We start from the raw sequence: 12,366 nt of genomic DNA, 5'->3' as shown, positions 1-12,366 counted from the left end.
GGTTTGCCTAAGACAAAGGACTTAAGCAAATTCTCATTTACCTTTTCCATTTATGTGTTCATGATTGCACAATAAAAGAAATTTTCCATTGTTTTAGGTAGTAGACGCATAAAAGAGCAAACATACATAATGAAATGTCACTGAGATAATTGTCTGGTTATCTGCCTGTTTCTTGATTTACTGGAATGAGCACTAAATCCGGAGTCAGAAAGCTGAGTTGCATGGGCTAATTACATGCTCTGGGCTCTAGCAGTCTTTTCTGCAAGATGAAGCTTTTGGCTTGGTGATTACTGGCACCCTTCCAGCCCCCCCATTCTCTGACATACAAGGAAAAGTATTTGTTTACTGCCAGCCTTGTTTAGAAAGTAAATTAATAAGGCTCAGTGCATCACTTATTCTACCTTATATGTCCAGTTATCTTACGTAAGGATCCACTCTGCATGTTGTAAAAGAAATCTTTACAACAGAGGAAATCTTTCTGTGCCCAGCCCATGACCAAAGTTTCTAGACTGTGGCTTCACTGTGGGAAAGGTCTCCTGTATTCATTTCTTGACTCATAATGTTTTTCTTTAATGTAAAGTTGCCTATGGGTATAAACTTCAGTGGACACAACGTTATATAACAAGAAGCTGTTTTCATTACATATTTTCATAATGTTGGAGAATTTCGATTTTTGTTTTGAAACATGAAACACAATGAACACTGAACTGTTGTTTGCAGACCAGGAAATGGAAGGACTCAAAGAAGGTAAGAGAAACCCTACATTTCAGCCAAGCAAGTCAGAGATTGAGCATCTCCATTGTCTAAGCTTATTTGCTCAAAATTATAAAGAAATAATTAATGCAATATAAATTTAAATATTCCCGAATGTCCTTCATTTCTGTCCTTCATTATGTCTGGAGTGGAGATTGAATCCCTTAGGAAAACTAGGTAGGGCATTATAAAAGGATGGTTTTCGTTGGTGGCTTACAAACTCAGGGTTTTTTTTAACCGATTTTATGTGGCTATTTGCTATTCATAGACGCACCTATAGGAGCTTTATTGCAACTTCCCAGAAATCCACTAATCGTTAAAACTCCAAACTCTATTTTTTTAACTGAAAGAAATAATATCAGGATAAACTAACAGCTCGGTTATGTTTTTTGCTTTGCTTTCTTTTTAGCGGTGAAGCCATTTGTAAACAGAGAATGCATTAGGTGGAGATTATCAAAACTTCAGTCTGAGCCTCCACCCAGATATATTGTGGGCAACTGATTGGCAGTGGAAAAATAGATACAATGCTCTTCTTAAGCTATAGGGACAGGTTACATAGTAACCATAGAATGTTTAAGTTCTGTTCACAGAGACTTCTCTTAATTGGACAGAAAGATTTAAGAAACACAGCTGGGGAGAAATTGGAGCTGTGGAGGACTATTACAGTTACTAGCCGACTTAATATCTACAATTCTGGCAGCCTTTCCAAAGGGTCACGATATGAGTGATTCTTTTCAAGAAACAAGAAGCCAGCTAAGCTACCTCCAGAGTCATAATTTTGTGCTCTTTTAAAATATAGGAAAAATGAAAATAAAGTGTGGAATGGAGCATAAAAGTGCAGTGAACTCTGTGGTGTTACAGCTCTGATAAATTTCTATGGACAAGATGATATTTGTGTTCAGATATCAGAGTTCTTTTTCTTACGAGAACTCAAAATGGTCATTTGGGATCAGTTTATCCTATTATCACTCTTTTTTTGTCTATCTGTCCTTTTTTTCTATCTGTTAAGCACATGTTGCTTTATAGAGATTATGGTCATTACTGTTCTCTCCAGCTTTAACAATAAAATTAAGAAAACTCAAGTTATAGGTTGACAATGATGAAGATTTTTTTATTCATGAAGGGCCTTCAGATAATACAGTAATTTCTTCCTGTGCTCAAGAAAGAACTCGGTATATATGTCACTAACAATTATTGGAGAAGCTCTACCTTGAAGTCACGTTTCAAAATGCTTTTCACTCCTTACACTCCTTGAGTAAGATTTGTAAGTTAATGTTGCCTCCTATGGCTTGACTGTCTTCCTCATAGAGATGCAGCTTAAAACTTTCCTAAAGCCCCCTCTAGTGACAAACAGCAAATTAATCCATTACTTCATAACATGCTAATACCGCCAAGCTCTGAAGTTCCATTTTCTCATTTACTTATTAGATGAATGAATAGCTACAGTATTTTGATTGGAGAATGACTGAGAAATAGTCAATAGCTCAAATTTCCAAGGTTTCCACCAAAACCTAAGGGATTTTGTTTTGAGACTGGGGCCAACATATAGGGCACATTGATCATTTCATTTCATTTCTTTTCTCTGCCCTGATAGGTACACCTTAAAAAATATTCCCTAAAAAAAGTCCTTCATTTTTGTCCTTCAGGGACTTTAAAGATGAAAATATGTTCATAATTAGCCATTGAATGGGAAAAGATTATCTTGGCCTTTATCTCTTGGTGCTTTCACTGCATTTACTGGATAGTTTTCATTGATGATACTGAGCATGGCCAAGCAGACAAATATAAATTCCAGGAATCCTCTGAATTATGCAAGTAATGGTACTCTATAAAGATATAGATTAAATGTAAATGTAATAATACAATATGTCTTAAAATAATATAGAATAAAATAGAATAAATGAACTATATATGTATTAGGCTATATATTATGGTATGTAATAATACATAGTTTATTTTATTTATATCCCCATTTCCAAAGGGCTTCAAACTCATCTGATTAAAAATAGGCTTGATTAGGGGCAAAGGCGCCGACCGTCCCCATGGCAGCTGTGCTGGAGCCCGGGGAGCCCAGGAAGGGGAAGCCGTTTAAGCTCCTATGAATTTCAGATGTTGAAAACATTCCCTATGCACGGGATTCGATATTATACGGCTCATTAGGATCTGTTGAGGCTGGCTTTGGACATTTTTTGTTAACCAGTAGAATTAGAAGATCACGTGATGTTGGAAGTAGGAGGTTTTATCTTGGTAACTTTAGGATGCTGGTTCAATTGTAGGTATAATTATGCAAAGCTAAGAATCCAGGAAAGACTTGCCAGAGAAGGAATTAAAAACAAGATTTTATATGAAAGTATCCACCTTGATCCTGAAAGAAAACAAACCAACGGTGGCAGCAGCAGCGATTGAGCAGTCTTGAGCTTAGAAAACCTGGATGCAACTCACTTCAGTGTGAACAAAGCTGAGATCAACTACAGAAAGCATTTTATGTACCATAATAAGTCTTTCAATCAAGTAAAGAAAGTATGTGTAAGTTGCAGTCTTTTTTACACATGTATGAATATTTACAAACTTATTCTGGCCCTGTATCTACTGTCAGTATAACACACAGTGGACTCATCCTTAAAATAAACCTCATGTTTAATGCTTTAAAAAATAGGTTTGATTAAACCATTAAATAAGAGTAGAAGAATAAAAGCCACCTGCCTAATAAAGGGAATTAAAGAGATAAATAGAAAAATAGGCTATGAATAGTTATTGCAACTGAGCACAAGTCTTAGTTTTGAGCTGACAAGCTAAGACAAAAAGAAGAAACTCAATAATAAAAGTAAACATAGCAATGCATTAAGGGAGAAAATTGTTTTCCTTCTAAAATACAGATACAAGCCTCCAGATATCAATAACAAAAATGTACCATTGGAATGATTTCTTAACAATGAGAAATTCATGTTTAAATACTCAACAAAAGGTCTTCAGGAATGTCTCTTCTCCAAGACTATTGCAACTGGTGGTGATTCCCCAGTGGAAGCGTGTTCCTGGAAGCTAAATCTACAATAAGCCCATATTAGCTGCATGCATCTGCCTATGATCATGGATTATCTCCTGGGAACAGCAACCAGAAAGGATCTTCTCTCTCTTCTTTATACACATAGAGTGAAAGCCAAGGACAAATTAAAATGCACTTATGATAATATGTTCTCTGCTAAAATTGGAGAGAAAAAGACCCTATTGTCCACTTCTTGAAAGAATTGGAATAAAATACTTAAAAGAAAAATAATGAAATGAGGATGGCTTCAGCTGAAGTTGGATAGCAAGCAATATAGTCTTCAGAACCCTCTCCCACTTTGCGGTCCTCGCTTAATCGTGGAGGCCCTTTCCTATCTGAAACTCAAATTTACTTTTGATACCCAAAATCTACTTTCACAAGAGAAGCTGGCATCACCTTTGTGTGAGTCAAGTCACTGTGTTGCTTCTCCCAGAGGCGTTTGCCCTTTATGTTCTGGTTGTAATTCAATCTAACAAATGCTTACTGGAGGCCTATTATACGCAAGATATTTTCCAGATGCTAGTAGTGGAATAAAAGGTTTCATGTTTTTAGACAGGGATTTCAAGCATTAATAAGTAGGTAGGCAAGAGTGTTTTTGTTCTCTCGGTAACACCTGACTCTCTACCCCTGCACCCTTCTAAATGACTTCTGCTGTTGGGGGCCACAGAACCATCACACACACTTCATAGTTCTCAGATTTTGAAGCTAATTTTCTCCTTTCCCTAGAGTTTTAGAGAATCAGGAGTTCAGATGAATTTCTGGCTTATTCCCCTTTCCTTTTCATAGTGTTCCTGACTTACTCCCTTATGCCTGAATTTCCTGATACCCAAGTTCTTCCGAGACAAAGTCTTAGAAGAGAGAAGACTTTTATTTTCTGAACATCTCATTTTGCCAGGCACTGTATGTGTTAATCCTTACAACTACAAAGTTAGTAGCATCTCTTACATCTTAGAAAAGAGGGGCTTGAGGCTTGGAGAGGTTTGGAAACTAATTCAAGAAATTTAGGAACTAACTGTGGCAAAACACTCACAATTAAGTTCCACATATCTGACTCCAAAGCCAGTACTTTTTCCATTACAGCAGAGGTTGGGGGCGTGTATGTGTGTGTGTATGTGTCTGTGTGCGGTTTTGCCTCTCAGGGGAACTTTGGCAACAGCTGGAGACATTTTTTGTCACAACCAGGGGTGGAGTGGGTGGGTTGCTACTGGCATGCAGTGCATAGAGGCCAGGGATACTGCTAAACATCCTACAGTGCACAGGACAGCCACCCCCCAACAAAGAATTATGAATCCAGCCCAAAATGTCAGTAGAGCTGCTGCTGAGAAGTGACACATTACTATGCTCCACACGCCATTCTGTTCTTATTTCCAAGAATTCAAAAGTAACTGCTTCAAAATTAAACAAATTGTTCAAAGTCACGGATAAATCAATGCCTTGTTCATGTTGCAACTCTCTTCCATCATAAAGGAAAACACATTGGCGCCTTAAGATAAAAAAGGCGGAGGGGGGTGGTGGAAGAGGATGGAGGAAGCTCAGTAAGCAGAAAGGAAATGCAAACTGATTACTGGGGTTAAGAATTAAGATATAAATATGTAGATGTTTTTCATCCCCAGGATTTTCACTAATCCAAATGTTCACGTACTGCTTGGAAATTTAATTATTTGGAGCTGGTTAAATGTTACCCAATTGCGTTTGACTTCCTTCCGGGACCCAAGGGACATGGATGCCAGATGAGACTACCATCTCTTCCCGAAGGGATAAGGCCTGCCAGGTGCTGGTGGCTCGACTCCTGACTGGCGGCCGCTCTGTGGACTACTAGCAGAGATCCAGAGCAACAGACTGGCGCTTGGGGCTCTTTCCCCGCCCAGTCTGTCCACCCTAGCGTCCTCTGCGGCGGGGGGCGGGGCTGCGGGGCCGCGGGAGCGCACGTCCCTGCGCCGTGACGTCACAATCCCGGCGCCTTGGAGCCTGCACTTAGCAACCTGCTTTGCGTCAGTCTTCAGCTCCTGCCGCCGCCCGCGGCTTCTTTCTCGCCAAACGTCTGCTGCAGGGGCTGGCCCGGCCCCGGGAAGGACCAAAGGGGACCCAGCGTGTCCCCACGGCGGCTGCAGGAGGATCTAAGCATGGATGGCAGGCGGAGAGGTAAAAGGCAGCTGTCGCGGGCGACCGCCATCTCGCGTCGACCCGCTATCCGACCCTCGGGTCTGGGGTCCGGGTAACGGGCCGCGCGGGTCGAGGCCGCGCGCTGGGCGCTCCCCGACCCCTGCTTAGTCGCCGGTGTTGACCCGAATGTTGCCCCGAGCTGCCCAGGCCTCTCGCCCGGGATGAAGCCCTGCTTGCGGGCTTCACAGATCCACTTCTTGCTCAGAATTTGTTGCCCTGACTCCAGGAGGCCCTGTCCCCTGAATTCGGGGTCGGAGGCAGAGGAACCAAATGTGGTCTTTGGAGTCAGACCTCCCCGGGCCCAATATTAAGCCCCGCTGCACTCCCGAGGGGTGAGCCTCAGTTTCCTCATCTCGAACCATGGGTGGTGGTAAAAACACCCATTTAATCTTGAGGATTAAATGCGGATAATACATACAAAGCTCCTGGCACATTGTAAGTACTCAGTAAATACAAAATCCTTCATACTGTAACCCCGTCCCCGCCTCCCCGAAAAAAAACACCATTGAGTAACCCAGGGATTCTCTAACTTTAGTGCGAATAGGAATCACCTAGGAATCTTGTTAAAATGCTGGTTATGATTCAGTAAGTCTGATGCGGGGCGGGGGCGGGGCTGAGATTTTACATTTCTAATAAGCTTCCAAATGATGCAGCATTGCTGGCTACAGTTTTAGGAGCAAAGGACTAATCCATGGTCAGTATGTATACCTGCCCTTGACTGAATACTCTAGGTTAAAATGTACATCACTGTGGAACAATTTGAGCCATATAACTTTATTCTAGGAGTCAGACCAGTCCAAATAATCTGCATCTTCGCACTTTATGAGCGAGGCAGATAAGGCAGTCTTCAGACCTCTTCTCCCAATTCAGTGTTCTTATCTATTTTAGACTGTACCTTTAAACCAAGCTGCTGGATGGTTCCTTGCAACAAGTCTTGCTTTGAATACAAGTGCACCTCTATTATGTATTGATCAAAATAAGTGCTGTTCTAAATGTAGGAGATAACTATTCATTGATCACCAAACAGTATACTCTGACACCTTGCCACCTAAGTTCCAGAAAAAGCAAACGAAAGTGCTGTTAATGGTTTTCAGAAGTTTTACCACATAGGCTAACATTACTCTTGCTGTGTACCAGAAACTATTCCCAAGTTAACGTTTTTCAATCCACAGAACATCTTGTACATAGGTATTTCTCATTTTACAGTGAAGAAACTAAAAGATCATAAGTAACTTGCCAAGGTCACAGTTAAGTGGCACAACAGGCTTTGAACGCAGGTGTGATGAATGTGAAATCCGAGAGCCATTGTTTTACTTAACTATCCCATGGTAGAAGTGGGAGCATGGGAAAGGATATATGTAAAATTTAGAATATAATAGACTTAGTAAGACTTAGTGTCAGTATTTATTAATTAAATTATTTTTAAAGTCAGGCTCATGTCAAAATGTAAAAAGGTTTCTATTTTTATAACTTACCCAATTTAATTAGCTTCATTTTTAGGACATTATATAATATATAGTATCAAACGTTTTTTATTTTGAGTTTTTAAACAAAATGTAATATTCAACAGAGATCTAGGGTAGTCAGTTCTCCCATACCACAATTATTAATAGGAAACCATAAGTAATTTTAGCCAGAGCTAAAATACTTAATTTTAACTGAAAGTATTGCACTTTCTAAATTTCTTTGATTTCATTAAGAGGTTACCTTTGATGCTTTCAAGAGCACAAAATATTAAGACATCGAACGTTATAATTTATCTTTTGTCATTTATTCTCTCTGACATTGTGCTTTCTAACTTCTCTAGATATACCTGCTTTTTCTTTTTCTGTGAACTGAAGGGAAACACACATACATTAGAAAGGAATTTGGAGGGAATAAACTGCATACAGGGAATAAACTACATACTTCTTAGCCTGTTTCACTTGATATAGTAGCTTGGAGCATGGTTTGAGCCCTAAGCAATTTATATTGATCAAGATAGTGTAATGGTTGACTCAGAAGCCAGACTGCCTAGGTTCAGACCTGAAATCTGTCACATAGTAGTTGTGTAATCTTGGGGAAGTTACATGCTTACCTCTTTGTGCTTCATCTATAAAGTGGGGATAATGATAGTACCCCTCATAGGATTGTTGTAAGGATTAAGTGAATTTGTTTCTACAAAGTGCTTAGAACAGTGCCAGGCACAGTTAGCGGTATTCAGTAAGTTAGCATTTGACTACAGGTGAAGAAGCCCAACTCAAGATGGCTTAAGCTAAAATACGACTTTTTGAGTTCATGTACGAATAGGCTAGGGAGGGTAGAGCTTCAAACATGGTTAGACCCCGATACTCAGACGATGTTACCAGGGATCTCATTTGGTCTTGGTTACACTTCCCTCTGTGTAGGCTTCGTTCTCAGACAGGTTCCCATTGTGTTGTGCAAGATGGCCACCAGTAGTGCCACACTTATTTATGTTCTAGGAATTTCCTAAGAGTTCCAGTAAAAGTCCCATGATTATGTCTCATTGGCTGGACTTGGGTCACATAGTCATTCCTGATTCAGTCATCATTGCTGGCCAGTTTGGGGTGATATGCCCACCTCTGAGCAGTGGGCTCCACTTGAACCAGCTGGGCTAAGAGAGGGGAGGAGTGGTTCCCCAAGCAGGTTGAGGTCCTATTTCCAGATAAAGGGGCATTGGATTCTGGGCAGGCAAAAAGTCAACACTTTTTTCCCTCTGGAGAAATAAGGTTTGCTTGAGAGTTTGTTGGTTAGTTTGCTCTTTTTATGTTTAGTCTCTCTCTCTGGGCAAAAACTATGCTAATTTCATGACTGTCTTCATTACCAGCTCAAGTGGTATCACCTTGGCTTCTCTTGTCCTAAATAAGTTAATAGTTTTCCTTCTGGCTCTGGCCTATGATATAGAAGGAGCTTCTTGGGTATTCTGATCTCAGATTGTTTTTTGTTTTAGTCTGTTCTGGCAGGCTTTGTTCTCTGATCCTAGACTTTAGTTCTACTATCTCGATAACTCTTTTTCTATTTTCAAACATCATATTTCTTCCAGACTTTGTGTCTTCCCCACACCTTTATAGCTTATAAAAGTTCACCTGATAGCAGACTGGCCATTTTACCCACTTAAAACATGTCTTGGGATACACTATATTTTGCACGTTAAATTCCATTAAACTCTGTAACTCAGCCTTCCTATCTTGGAGGTTACCCCTCAAAACACAATCACTTTTTCGGGAGAGAAGTTATTTTGTGATAAAGTATATATATAATTTTCTGACAGCCTATCTGGTCTGAAACATGAGACACTGACTTTAGGGGACAGAGTGAGTTTTCCATCACTAGAGGTGCTTTTAAATATAAGATGTTTAGGGACTTCCCTGGTGGCTCAGTGGTTAAGAATCCACCTGCCATTGCAGGGGACACGGGTTCGAGCCCTGGTTGGGGAAGATCCCACATGCTGCAGAGCAGCTAACCCCATGGGCTTCAACTACTTAGCCTGCGCTCTAGAGCCCACGAGCCACAACTGCTGAGGCCACATGCCACAACTACTGAAGCCCGGGTGCCTAGAGTCCGTTCTCCGCAACAAGAGAAGCCACCGCAGTGAGAAGCCCACGCACTGCAACAAAGAGTAGCCCCCACTCGCTGCAACTAGAGAAAGCCCATGGGCAGCAATGAAGACTCAACACAGCCATGAATAAATGAATGAATGAATGAATGAATAAATAAATTTATGAATATAAGATGTTTAGATAGAATCCAACCAAGAGGGTAAGTGGGTTGGACTAGATGAACCTTAAGACACCTTTAATCATTAAGTTCTGATTCTGACATTTTTATATACTTACATATAATAATATTATACTGTATAATTTATAATTTACCAAATTACTTTGTGAGAGGATTACTTAAAGTTATTTTTAAGGACAGACCAGCCTATGATTAACTGAAATAGTTAATCATATGTATCAACTGAAAATCTAGTTGTGTTCTGTCTCAAAATCATTTAAAAACCAGTAGGTCAGTGATTTACTGAATAAAGTCAGTATATATCAAATAACATAATTAATGTGTTTATCATTTTATCCAGTGAAACTTAAGCCTCAAGGCACAACTGTTTTGAAAATTACTTATTTTCTTAAAAGAGAAAGCCTTTTATCTATGGCCGCCGAATTTTTGTGTGATATATCATTGCTGGTTAGTAATATGATTGAATAAAATTTTAAACAATTTTGGTAAAGATAAGTTTATTATTTTTTATGTGTTCAGTAGTGTCTTTGTGAAAGTTGTGTTTCATTTATCCTAATTCATGTTTTTTTGTTAAAAGTCAGAGCAACCTCTGTCCTTCCCAGATATGGTCCACCCTGCCTATTTAAAGGACACTTGAGCACCAAAAGTAATGGTAAGTGAGGTACTTAAAATGGTAAAAGATTGTTAAAAGATTGACCAAGTGTGTTTCCTTTATTTGTAAATTATGTAACATGATGAAAAAATACTTCATTTAATCAATATTTGAACTTCATATTATCAATTATAATTACATATTATAGGAATTCTTGAGGTTAGAGAATTTAGGAGCCCATCACGCCCTGGATGTGGACCTTGCTACCTTGTGCTCCCTGCTGCAGCTCCAGCCCAGCTCTTCTCTTTGCTGGCCAACTACCCTGGCTGAAGGCATGCCTTGTTAAAATGGTGATTAGCAGATTGTTAAAGACACAGCACTGAAAAGGAAAAGCTGTGCAGAGGAAAAGAGCCCTTGAAAAATGCATTTTGTATCAGGAGCAAACACTTATCCAACTGGGCCTCTTTATCCAATTGGACTTCTAGATTCTATGAAAGCGGAATCTGTATTCTGTAGATGTTTTCACATTTTAAAGCCTTTAAAGTAAATTTTAATGTACATTTAAAGTATTTTTATAATTATAGCTTAAAATATTTTAGCCTGGGTTTTTAGGCAAAATACTAATTGAAAGTCTTTCTTTCCTTACTTACATGAAAAATCCTTTATACTGATCCTCCAAATGTGAAAGAAGAATCATTTTCTGTTACTTCATTTATTTCTTTGTAATAAAGCATATATACACATAGAGCCAGAATCATAAACTTTGAAAATCAATTTTTAAATAAAAATTTTGAACTAGTTTTAAAAGATACATACATAGAAAAGCAGGATAAAGAACAATACGTCGTATACTAACTTTTTTTTAAAGAATATATGTGCAGAGCTGGTATAGGAATAGTGATTGTAAGTATGAGGTTGCCTTGGTTCACATCTAAACTGCATCCTTTATCAGCTGTGTGACCTTGAAGACCTTACTCACATCTCTCTGCCTCAGTTTGCACATCTATTAAATGGTGATAATAATGACTAAATGAGTTTTTACAGGTAAAGAGCTTAGAGCAATATATGCATGGTACCTATTCAATAAATGTTTTTAGTAGTAGTTGTAGTATTAGTGTCAAGATTATCATTATTGTATATACTTTTATTATGCATAGAATTTCCTTGGAAGGAAATTCTGCCCTAGGGGTCAGGGCAGGAAATTCACTTCTTTTTCAATGTCTCTATGCCATTTTAGCTATAATTTTTAACCACATGCATGTATTCTCAAAAACTTTTTAATATTTAAAAAAGTTATGCCTACATTTACATTTTATACATTTAAACTAATATATACATGCTTAATTCTAAGATTTCTTTTAACAGTTTAGAGGAGGTCAAGAAGTTTAATGTCATCCAATTTCTTTGTAATTATACTTGTCTTAAGATAGTCCTAATACTTCAAAAAGAATGCAGTAAACAGATTTGTAGGTCTTGTTTTCAGATGTAAAATTAGAAGTTTGCATCTCAGAATAGAATCTTTGCCTAGAGTTTCGGAGTTTGGGATTTGTTTGGTTTCCCAGACTCCATGTATTCAAGTGTTAACAATGGTAACATTATTTTATCATCAGGCAAGCAGCTAAACGTTTTTAGTTATGAGATTGAGAGCTGTCGATAAGAAATAGTTTTGTAAATGTAATGGTAGATTATATTTCTCAGTCTCTTCCCAAAACTCTCAGGCTTGTAAAACTTATTCCTAGAAAGGTTTGAACGCAAAGTAGTGAATAGCTCGTTATCAGTGCAAGGTGACAGCTAGGACATATTCAGCATCACAGATATGATGTCAGTATCTCCATGGTTAAACTTCAGAACATTTTATAAAAAGGAGCTTAATAATCAGTAACTTGTTTATCTCATGATGACTTTTATATTTTAAATATATAATGATTAAATATGTTTTAATTTTTAGCTTTTTGCACTGACTCCTCCTCTCTCAGACTAAGTACCCTCCAACTGGTCAAGAATCACATGGCTGTTCACTATAATAAAATCCTTTCAGCCAAAGGTAAAAACGTGCAAATGTTAACTTTCTGTACCC

The 12,366-nt window shown here is 38.6% G+C and overlaps 1 protein-coding gene and 1 pseudogene across 8 annotated transcripts in view; both read left to right on the top strand.

The window, feature by feature from the left end:
* Window positions 1–2,795: 2,795 nt before the first annotated feature.
* Window positions 2,796–3,210, top strand: LOC137224401 (cytochrome c oxidase assembly protein COX20, mitochondrial pseudogene; annotated as a pseudogene).
* Window positions 3,211–5,761: 2,551 nt separating this feature from the next.
* Window positions 5,762–12,366, top strand: part of SPATA7 (spermatogenesis associated 7) — a 35,945-nt gene continuing 29,340 nt past the window's right edge. For 3 of the 8 annotated variants that reach the window (XM_067728555.1, XM_067728536.1, XM_067728569.1), the window contains exon 1: window positions 12,238–12,333. Coding sequence is in view for 2 of the 8 variants with exons in the window: in XM_067728521.1 (XP_067584622.1) it covers window positions 5,920–5,938; window positions 10,275–10,349; window positions 12,238–12,333 (190 nt within the window). In the remaining 6 variants the exon portion in view is untranslated. Of the gene's footprint in view, window positions 5,939–10,274; window positions 10,350–12,237; window positions 12,334–12,366 lie in introns of those variants that run through there. The other 5 variants (XM_067728521.1, XM_067728529.1, XM_067728587.1 and 2 more) reach the window with 5 other exon arrangements.

This window comes from Pseudorca crassidens, chromosome 1 (assembly GCF_039906515.1).
Source record: "Pseudorca crassidens isolate mPseCra1 chromosome 1, mPseCra1.hap1, whole genome shotgun sequence".
Taxonomy (NCBI): domain Eukaryota; kingdom Metazoa; phylum Chordata; class Mammalia; order Artiodactyla; family Delphinidae; genus Pseudorca; species Pseudorca crassidens.
The sequence above is the reverse complement of the archived record's forward strand: the minus strand, read 5'-3'. Positions and strand labels throughout refer to the sequence as shown.